At 47.5% G+C, this 10690-nt stretch overlaps 1 protein-coding gene across 2 annotated transcripts in view; it reads right to left on the reverse strand.

The window, feature by feature from the left end:
- LOC133136573 (contactin-associated protein-like 2) overlaps positions 1-10690 on the reverse strand; it is a 268486-nt gene that overhangs the window by 19278 nt on the left and 238518 nt on the right. For both annotated transcript variants that reach the window (XM_061254190.1, XM_061254191.1), the window contains 2 exons: positions 5252-5488; positions 325-558 (listed from right to left, as the gene is read on the reverse strand). In XM_061254190.1, coding sequence (XP_061110174.1) covers positions 325-558; positions 5252-5488 — 471 coding nt within the window. The remainder of the gene's footprint in view (positions 1-324; positions 559-5251; positions 5489-10690) is intronic.

Genomic DNA, 10690 nt, shown 5'->3' on the forward strand with positions numbered 1-10690 from the left:
ATGTAGTGTAGTGTAGTGTAATGTAGTGTAATGTAGTATAATGTAGTGTAATGTAGTGTAGTGTAGTGTAATGTAGTGTAATGTAATGTAGTGTAGTGTAATGTAGTGTAATGTAGTGTAGTGTAATGTAGTGTAGTGTAATGTAGTGTAATGTAGTGTCGTATAATGTAGCGTAATGTAGTGTAGTGTAGTGTAATGTAATGTAGTGTAGTATAATGTAGTGTAATGTAGTATAATGTAGTGTAGTGTAATGTAGTGTAATGTAGTGTAGTGTAGTGTAATGTAGTATAATGTAATGTAGTGTAGTGTAATGTAACGCCTCACCGTCCTGCCGCAGCACCATGGCCAGGTAGTCCTGTGTCCTGGAGCTGACGTAGAGCAGGACGGCGGGGCCGCTGGAGGTGCTGAAGCTGAGGGACACCTCCTCCCGCGTCAGGTTGGCCTCGCTGAGCGGAGTCTGGGACAGGCCCTTCGCCTCCTTCACGGCCGCCGCCGCCCCCCCCTCAGGCAGGAAGCTGTACCTCAGGACCGTGCCCGCCTCGAAGAACCCGCCCACGTCTGCCAAACACAGGGGAAAGAGTAAACCAGCGCGGCCAAAACTGACCAAGACTGTGTTTCCAACTGTAGCTAAGCAACAGGGCTACCCATGCTGCTACTGCATGCTCACATACACATAAACACACTCATATGCACCATGCACACACACACAAACATGCACCATGCACACACACACACACACACACACACACACACATGCACACACTCACATGCACCATGCACACACACACTCACATGCACACACACACAAACATGCACCATGCACACACACACACACTCACATGCACACACACACAAACATGCACCATGCACACACACACACACTCACAAGCACACTCACATGCACACACACACTCACATGCACACACACTCACATGCACCCACTCATATGCACCATGCACACACACACAAACATGCACCATTCACACACACACTCACATGCACACACTCACATGCACCATGCACACACACACACACTCACATGCACACACACACAAACATGCACACACACAAACATGCACCATGCACACACACACACACTCACATGCACACACACAAACATGCAGCACGCACACACACACTCGCATGCACTCACATGCACGCAAACACGCCACACACACATATGTGATGTGCTTTATATTCCAAGGTACATTTCATGCGCAGAAAATACTGCAAAAAAGTCAGAGACATGTCTGCAGTGGGAATCGGTGAGGACGGTGTGTGTATTTCACTCTGCAGTTCAGGTAAGACAGTGTGCTCACAGACAGGCGAGGCACTTTTCCCCGGCATCTCTAGTGACAGTAAAATTTGACAGGTTTTCATGTCAGAGAAAATCCCCGTTTGGTCTCCTCCGTGGTAGGCTTGTGTCACCACAGGAGGCCTGGTACCACTTACACCATCAGAGCACCACTTACTGTAAAGCGCGGTGCTACGGGACAGGACACGGGGCGCGTCGATCGCTCCTTTACGCCGGAGCGGTGTCTTATCGAGCAGCTGTTTACCACAGAATAAGTGGGAGCGCTGTGGCCAGAGGGCCGAGCGGAGAAAGGCGGCGGTATTGATCCGCGGCGTCCGTGACCGGCAGACTGGCGGCTAATTTATGCCTCGCTGACCTCGGGAGTGTCTCCGCGGACAAACGGCGGCGCAAATTTGACGGTTTTTGACGTCAAGCCGACACTTATGTGCTTCAGCGACGGGGTGGCCTGTGCCTGCGGCCGCAGACGCCAGTCAGAAGCGCCGGGCAGCTGTGAGTGGCCGACCGAAACAAAGACAAAAAGGTTGCCATGGCGATTACACTACTTTACCAAGGCCACTTGTTTTTATGAAGGAAGACGTTTTTGTTTAGCCACATAGCTAGCTAGTGAAATGGACGGGTTTGTAGACATAAATCAGCCTTCACGCTCACCCTTAGTGCAGAAGGGCGTACGACACTTTGTGGGCGAAGTCAGCCATAACGCTCACCCTTAGTGCAGAAGGGTGTAGGACACTTTGTGGGCGAAGTCAGCCTTAACACTCACCCTTAGTGCAGAAGGGCATAAGACACTTTGTGGGCAAGGTCAGCCTTAACACTCACCCTTAGTGCAGAGGGGCGTAAGACACTTTGTGGGTGAAGTCAGCCTTAATGCCTACCCTTGGTGCAGAAGGGCGTAGGACACTTTGTGGGCAAGGTCAGCCTTAACGCTCACCCTTAGTGCAGAAGGGCGTAGGACACTTTGTGGGCAAAGCCAGCCTTAATGCTCATCCTTAGTGCAGAAGTCAGCCTTAACACTCACCCTTAGTGCAGAAGGGTGTAGGACACTTTGTGGGCAAGGTCAGCCTTAACGCTCACCCTTAGTGCAGAAGGGCGTAAGACACTTTGTGGGTGAAGTCAGCCTTAATGCCTACCCTTGGTGCAGAAGGGCGTAGGACACTTTGTGGGCAAAGCGAGCCTTAATGCTCACCCTTAGTGCAGAAGGGTGTAGGACACTTTGTGGGCGAAGTCAGCCTTAACACTCACCCTTAGTGCAGAAGGGCATAAGACACATTGTGGGCAAGGTCAGCCTTAACACTCACCCTTAGTGCAGAGGGGCGTAAGACACTTTGTGGGTGAAGTCAGCCTTAATGCCTACCCTTGGTGCAGGAGGGCGTAGGACACTTTGTGGGCAAGGTCAGCCTTAACGCTCACCCTTAGTGCAGAAGGGTGTAGGACACTTTGTGGGCAAGGTCAGCCTTAACGCTCACCCTTAGTGCAGAAGGGCGTAAGACACTTTGTGGGTGAAGTCAGCCTTAATGCCTACCCTTGGTGCAGAAGGGCGTAGGACACTTTGTGGGCGAAGTCAGCCTTAACGCTCACCCTTAGTGCAGAAGGGCGTAGGACACTTTGTGGGCAAAGCCAGCCTTAATGCTCATCCTTAGTGCAGAAGTCAGCCTTAACACTCACCCTTAGTGCAGAAGGGTGTAGGACACTTTGTGGGCAAGGTCAGCCTTAACGCTCACCCTTAGTGCAGAAGGGCGTAAGACACTTTGTGGGTGAAGTCAGCCTTAATGCCTACCCTTGGTGCAGAAGGGCGTAGGACACTTTGTGGGCAAAGCGAGCCTTAATGCTCACCCTTAGTGCAGAAGGGTGTAGGACACTTTGTGGGCGAAGTCAGCCTTAACACTCACCCTTAGTGCAGAAGGGCATAAGACACATTGTGGGCAAGGTCAGCCTTAACACTCACCCTTAGTGCAGAGGGGCGTAAGACACTTTGTGGGTGAAGTCAGCCTTAATGCCTACCCTTGGTGCAGGAGGGCGTAGGACACTTTGTGGGCAAGGTCAGCCTTAACGCTCACCCTTAGTGCAGAAGGGTGTAGGACACTTTGTGGGCAAGGTCAGCCTTAACGCTCACCCTTAGTGCAGAAGGGCGTAAGACACTTTGTGGGTGAAGTCAGCCTTAATGCCTACCCTTGGTGCAGAAGGGCGTAGGACACTTTGTGGGCGAAGTCAGCCTTAACGCTCACCCTTAGTGCAGAAGGGCGTAGGACACTTTGTGGGCAAGGTCAGCCTTAACGCTCACCCTTAGTGCAGAAGGGTGTAGGACACTTTGTGGGCAAGGTCAGCCTTAACGCTCACCCTTAGTGCAGAAGGGCGTAAGACACTTTGTGGGTGAAGTCAGCCTTAATGCCTACCCTTGGTGCAGAAGGGCGTAGGACACTTTGTGGGCGAAGTCAGCCTTAACGCTCACCCTTAGTGCAGAAGGGCATAAGACACTTTGTGGGCAAGGTCAGCCTTAACGCTCACCCTTAGTGCAGAAGTCAGCCTTAACGCTCACCCTTAGTGCAGAAGGGCGTAGGACACTTTGTGTGCGAAGTCAGCCTTAGTACTCACCCTTAGTGCAGAAGTCAGCCTTAACACTCACCCTTAGTGCAGAAGGGCATAGGACACTTTGTGGGCAAAGTCAGCCTTAGTGCTCACCCTTAGCGCAGAAGTCAGCCTTAACACTCACCCTTAGTGCAAAAGGGCGTAGGACACTTTCTCGGGGCGAAGTCAGCCTTAACACTCACCCTTAGTGCAGAAGTCAGCCTTAGTGCTCACCCTTAGTGCTGAAGTCAGCCTTAGTGCTCACTCTTAGTGCTCACTGTCAGTGCTCACCCTTAGTGCAGAAGGGCCCGTCGTAGGCCGTGGAGAGGCAGTCGGTGTAGGACACTTTGTGGGCAAGGTCAGCCTTAACGCTCACCCTTAGTGCAGAAGGGCGTAAGACACTTTGTGGGTGAAGTCAGCCTTAATGCCTACCCTTGGTGCAGAAGGGCGTAGGACACTTTGTGGGCAAAGCGAGCCTTAATGCTCACCCTTAGTGCAGAAGGGTGTAGGACACTTTGTGGGCGAAGTCAGCCTTAACACTCACCCTTAGTGCAGAGGGGCGTAAGACACTTTGTGGGTGAAGTCAGCCTTAATGCCTACCCTTGGTGCAGAAGGGCGTAGGACACTTTGTGGGCGAAGTCAGCCTTAACGCTCACCCTTAGTGCAGAAGGGCGTAGGACACTTTGTGGGCAAGGTCAGCCTTAACGCTCACCCTTAGTGCAGAAGGGTGTAGGACACTTTGTGGGCAAGGTCAGCCTTAACGCTCACCCTTAGTGCAGAAGGGCGTAAGACACTTTGTGGGTGAAGTCAGCCTTAATGCCTACCCTTGGTGCAGAAGGGCGTAGGACACTTTGTGGGCGAAGTCAGCCTTAACGCTCACCCTTAGTGCAGAAGGGCATAAGACACTTTGTGGGCAAGGTCAGCCTTAACGCTCACCCTTAGTGCAGAAGTCAGCCTTAACGCTCACCCTTAGTGCAGAAGGGCGTAGGACACTTTGTGTGCGAAGTCAGCCTTAGTACTCACCCTTAGTGCAGAAGTCAGCCTTAACACTCACCCTTAGCGCAGAAGGGCGTAGGACACTTTGTGGGCAAAGTCAGCCTTAGTGCTCACCCTTAGTGCAGAAGTCAGCCTTAACACTCACCCTTAGTGCAGAAGGGCATAGGACACTTTGTGGGCAAAGTCAGCCTTAGTGCTCACCCTTAGCGCAGAAGTCAGCCTTAACACTCACCCTTAGTGCAAAAGGGCGTAGGACACTTTCTCGGGGCGAAGTCAGCCTTAACACTCACCCTTAGTGCAGAAGTCAGCCTTAGTGCTCACCCTTAGTGCTGAAGTCAGCCTTAGTGCTCACTCTTAGTGCTCACTGTCAGTGCTCACCCTTAGTGCAGAAGGGCCCGTCGTAGGCCGTGGAGAGGCAGTCGCACGAGTAGCCGTTGTACTTCTCCACGCACTTTCCCCCGTTGCGGCAGTACATGCCGTAGCTGGTGCAGTGCCCCGAGCAGCCCGGCTTCACCCCCGGCGTCACCTTCGCCCTCTCCTCCAGGTCCAGGGTCACCCCGTTCATCCGCAGGGCACGGATGCACCCCAGGAAGCCTCGCTGGCCCCCGGCCGCACCTGGGTGGTGACACACACAGTATACACGGGAGCAGAAATAACCCTTCCCCCCCTTTTTTAAATTTTCTTTTATACATTTCTTTTTCCCTTTTTCTCCCAATTTGGTAGCCAATTGTACCCCATCTAATCCAATTAGAGTTAGTGTTAGATACACTGCTCACACCCCGTCCCTTGGCGGCCCGAAGAAGGAGTGACACGCCTTCTTCAAGCCGTCTCGTCTCATGCTCGTGACCGTGATTCTGAGGCGCCAAAGGTGCTTTAATGTGCGCCAATCTACTAACGCTGCCAAGTCCCTCCGTCTGGAGCAGCGAGCTAATTATGCCGCTCCACAAGAGCTGGCCAAACTTGGCTTTTGGCAGGACCGGGAATCGAACCACGGTCCTCGGTGTGCAACAGCAACAAACTGCAACCGCAAGGCTGCTGCAAAGACTAGCCTGTTGCGCCACCATGGCTCCAACCTTTCCCCTTTAACAGAGGTCTGAAAATACTGTCAACGACTACAATTTCTTACCAATCTATCCATTTTGGCTGAGCTAAATGAACTTGAAGGTTATGATATTGGACAGAAATTGAACAATTGGAGCAGGGCTACCCAGCCCTGTTCCTGGAGACCTACCATCCTGTGTGTTTTCATCTCAACCCGAATTTGGCACACCTCAAGAAGATCTCTCTCTGTTGAATGAGGTGTGCTTTGTTAGGGTCGGAGTGAAAACCTACAGGATGGTAGATCTCCAGGAACAGGGTGGGGCAGCCCTGCTCTAGCTCTTGACTGAGGTGTGCTTTCTTAGGGCTGGAGTGAAGCCCTACAGGACAGTAGACCTCCAGGAACAGTTTTGGGCAGCCCTGCTTTTGAGGATTAACAATAAACACTTCAGAAATACAAAAACTACAAGTACCTGCCTGACTGCGGCTTAAGGACAAAGCAGTTCTTGAGCAGCAGTCCAGTGAAAACTCATTAAATGTCAGAGACTCTATTAACCTCTTCCTTTGGGATTGAGTTCCTTGATTAGGAGTTACACGGTCCTGCCTAGGTTAGGCCTGATTGCCGTTGCCCTGAATGGCTGTTAAAGGCAGTTTTGATAGATCCACTCCATCAGCAACAACACGGTGTCTTGCTGCACAGAACCCGGTCACACTGTCACTGACTCCAATTAAAACGTTTGCGCACTGCACTAATGCTGCTTTCGTCATACGGAAAACAAACTCGCAGACGGCGTCTAGAAAATTCTCACCCACACCCTCTCACAATTTTTAATCAAACTTGACCACAGAGCTGCTGAAATTCCACCTCGCACCTCATTATTGGTCAAGTATTCAAACATTCAGGGATGTGACAAACAAACTGAAAATGATAATAATTTGGATCTGCTTATTATGACAGTGCCCCATGATGTGCAAGCTTGTTGTTTGCTCCTGTGGAGTCCCACTTTTTTTTTGTTGTACTTTTATTATATTCTTAATTGAAGAAAGGAACACGTATATCTATAGTTAACTGAGTAGCTGTATTCTAACGTTATTCAAATGGATTACATTACATGTTATTCGGCTGATGCTTTTATCCAAAGCAACTAACAGTTGATTAGACTAAGCAGGAGACAATCGTCCTGGAGCAATACGGGGTTAAGGGTCTTGCTCAAGGGAGCAAGAGCTGTGTTGATCTTATTGTGGCTACACCAGGGATCGAACCACCGACTTTGCGGATCCCGGTCATGTATGAACCCTGCATTGCTCCAGGGGAGGACTGTCTCCTGCGTAGTCTAATCAACTGTACGTCGCTCTGGATAAGAGTGTCTGCCAAATGCCCTTAAAGTAATGTAAAGTGAACAGCACATTTAAAAACAACTGACATTGACATGCTGTACAACTTCAACAAATGAAAACACATACAAAACATTACACAAAGGCAATGGGTGGAAGGTGGAAATCTCAACTGGGTTCAAAGGCCAAAGGTCAATTTGATAGTAGGGGCAGACCTAACAGAAAGAGATAAACTACTCCTCAGCTTTGGAGCAGCAACAGCAAAGGCACGATCACCCTTTGGGCTGTCAAATCATCTGATCAGGAGATACAAGTTACAGAGACGCACAGGAGGTCTGTGATGTAAGGATGAGGGAACCAATGCAGAGCTACAAAAATAAATAATAAAACCTTAAAACCAACTTTAAACCTAACTGAGAACTAGTAATGGGAAGCGAAAAAACTTAGCAGCGGCATTCTGAACTAACTGCAGGGTAGATAGGGATGAGCGACACTCATGTACAGAGAATTACAATAATCAATGTGGGACTATATGACGGCATGGATGACTTTCTCAAAACCATAGCTGGTAAATACTACATCTTAATGGGCAGAATGAAAAATCACACCACAATGTTTGCCATATTACTAGGTAAATGATGAAAGTTTTCCTAGATGGCCAAGGATAACACTAAAAAAAAAAGCTCAAGCTTGAGAACATATTTTGCCATCCAGCTTTTGACCTCTTACATACAAACAAACAGGGACTTCAGAAAGCTATTGTTGCTAGGCTTCAATGGAAGACAAAGGGTATCGCCTGCATAGCAGTGGAGAGAAATGTTATACTTTTTAGTGATAGAACCCAGGTGGAGCAGATACAGGGAAAAAAAGGATTGGACCTAAAAAAGACCCTTGGGGCACCCCACAAGTAAGGTGGAGTAAGCTGTGGAGGATGAAAAACTTCCAATGTTGACTTAAAATGTTCTCTTGTTCAAGTAGGAAGTAATCCATTTTACAGCGGTAGCCTGAATGCCAGCGCCATGCTCAAGATGTGCAAGGAAGCTGTCATGGTCCCCTGTATCAGACACAGCACTGATGATTGGTCACTTTCAGGAGAGCAGATGCTATTCTACGTAGTGCTGTAAAAATCATGTTGTAATGTAATCTTACCAGACCTACTTGATGATGAGAGTCGTGATGTGGAAAATGAACCGACCGTGCTGAAGCAATGCTGGCGTTTCCCCCGTGGGAACGCTTGCAGGCAGGAGCCACAGCAGAGAACATAACAAGAGCGAACAAGGAGGAGGGCACCGACAGACGGAACAGAATTAAAAATTAAGACGTTCCACATCCGAAAATAATTTCACACCGCCACGGCGTTTAAAACGTACTCTGTTAAACGCTAGGAGCGCGAGCGCCAATAACAGTAAATAGCAGTCGCGAGGATGTCCGCGAAATGTTCCTGAAATTAAATGTTAACGGAATTTCAGGAAGTGTATTTCCTCATGCAGAAAAAAAAACAATGACCGCAACAACAAAAACAACAACAAGAACAACTACGAAAATTAATTAAGAATACAAACCTGAAAATATAATGCGCAAGTGGAAACGAGGCTAAGGTGGAATTAAAATTTGAAAACACAGATGCGCTGTGGGATACCAGCAGGAAGTTCACAGGGAACCTTGGGCTCCGCTTTTAAACGCTGAACAAAACTTTACCTCACAATTATCACCTATTGCAGACATCTAATTGGAGATAAAAGTTAGTTTACTGGGAAATTAAAACAACAATCTGGCAGTAAACCCGAGGATTGAACCGAGTGGGCAGTGACACATCTCGTACCCACTGAACTGTCCTAACATAGAGAAGTGTGGTAGCCTTTAGTTCTGTAATTTAGAAGACTTCATTCGAAAGTAGATAAGGAGACTATTTCATGGGGCTTTTTTTATTTTAAGTTAGCATTGCCAGACTTGGCTTAGTGTGAGCATTGATGAAAATGCGCAAAGAGTCAAGCTTTCGATCTTGAGTTTTCCATCCTTTCAAAGGCCTTTGTTGACAAGCTTCTTGTAAATTTAAAATCCTTAACAGATACAAATAAAAAGAGAAGGTCGGAAAAGTTTCCAAAAGACTCAAAGTTTTCTAAAGGCGAGACCACAATGAGTTTCTTTGCCTGTGGAGTGATCTGTGACCCACTCTGCTTTCTTTGTGGTTTATAAACCGTGCCACACGGAGAGAGGATTATTTCAAGAATGAGTGCAGAGACAGATCATCACATCCTTCAAATTTTGTTAAGACATATTCTCAGACATGGTGAAAAGAGTGCAGACTTGCAGGTACATGTAATATTTGCTTATCAAAAGTGATTTGTATTAGATTTTGTACAGTAATATGCAGATGCTGCTACACTCACCGAGCACTTTATTAGGAACATTTTTACTTTATTACACCTGCTTATTTATGCGGTAATCTAATCAGCCAATTGTGTGACAGCAGTGCAATGCATACAATCATGTAGATACGGGTCAGGAGTGTCAGTTAATCATCATCACATCAACCATCAGAATGGGAAAAAAATGTGATCTAAGTGACTTTGACTGTGGAATGATTGTTGGTGGCAGACAGTGTGGTTTGAGTATCTCAGAAACTACTGATCTCCTGGGATTTTCACACTTTTTCTGTAGTTTGCAAAGAACGGTGCCAAAAAAACAAAAAATAAATAAAATCCAGTAAGCAGCAGTTCTGCAGACAGAAACGCCTTGTTAATGAGAGATGGCAGAGGAGAATGGCCTGACTGGTCAAAGCTGACAGGAAGGTGACAGTAACGCAAATAACCACACATTACAATAGTGGTATGCAGAAGAGCACACAATATAACTCTAAGTAGGCTACAGCAGTAGAAGTCTAATAAATACCTAATGAAGTGCTCGATGAGTGTATACAGAATGTTTCCGTATAGATCATGAATGCCACGGTCTAACCCGTGACGTGTACATTCCCTAAGAATAGCCTGGATGAAATTGTTATTGTACATTTTAACATCACTGCTTTGAACCTCTCCCTGCTACATTATATTAAAATATGTACCAACATTATCCTTTTGTCTGGTAAAGGAAACCTCATCATATGGTGTATTTAAGTGGTATTTAAAGGGATTCCAGTGGATATTATACTGGTATTAAGGTCTTGTAGAATATTAGTTTAAGGCATTCCCAGGCAAAGCATGAAATCAGGCCTTCGCATTCCTTATGAGCTTGAAAGAAACAAGCCATCAATGAACACGCATCCAAAAGACCGCTGAACAAATTACTCCATTAAGATACATAAATATACATAATCCCCTCGCTATGTAAAGCTGTGCGGCACTTTCAGCATAGGAAATATGTATTTGTCACAGTTACGGAGTCCCGTTAACTGTTTTTCTATAACGCTCGTGAAATTGCAATTAAATGACAGCAACCAAAGTG

Source organism: Conger conger, chromosome 9, assembly GCF_963514075.1.
Source record: "Conger conger chromosome 9, fConCon1.1, whole genome shotgun sequence".
Lineage (NCBI taxonomy): Eukaryota > Metazoa > Chordata > Actinopteri > Anguilliformes > Congridae > Conger > Conger conger.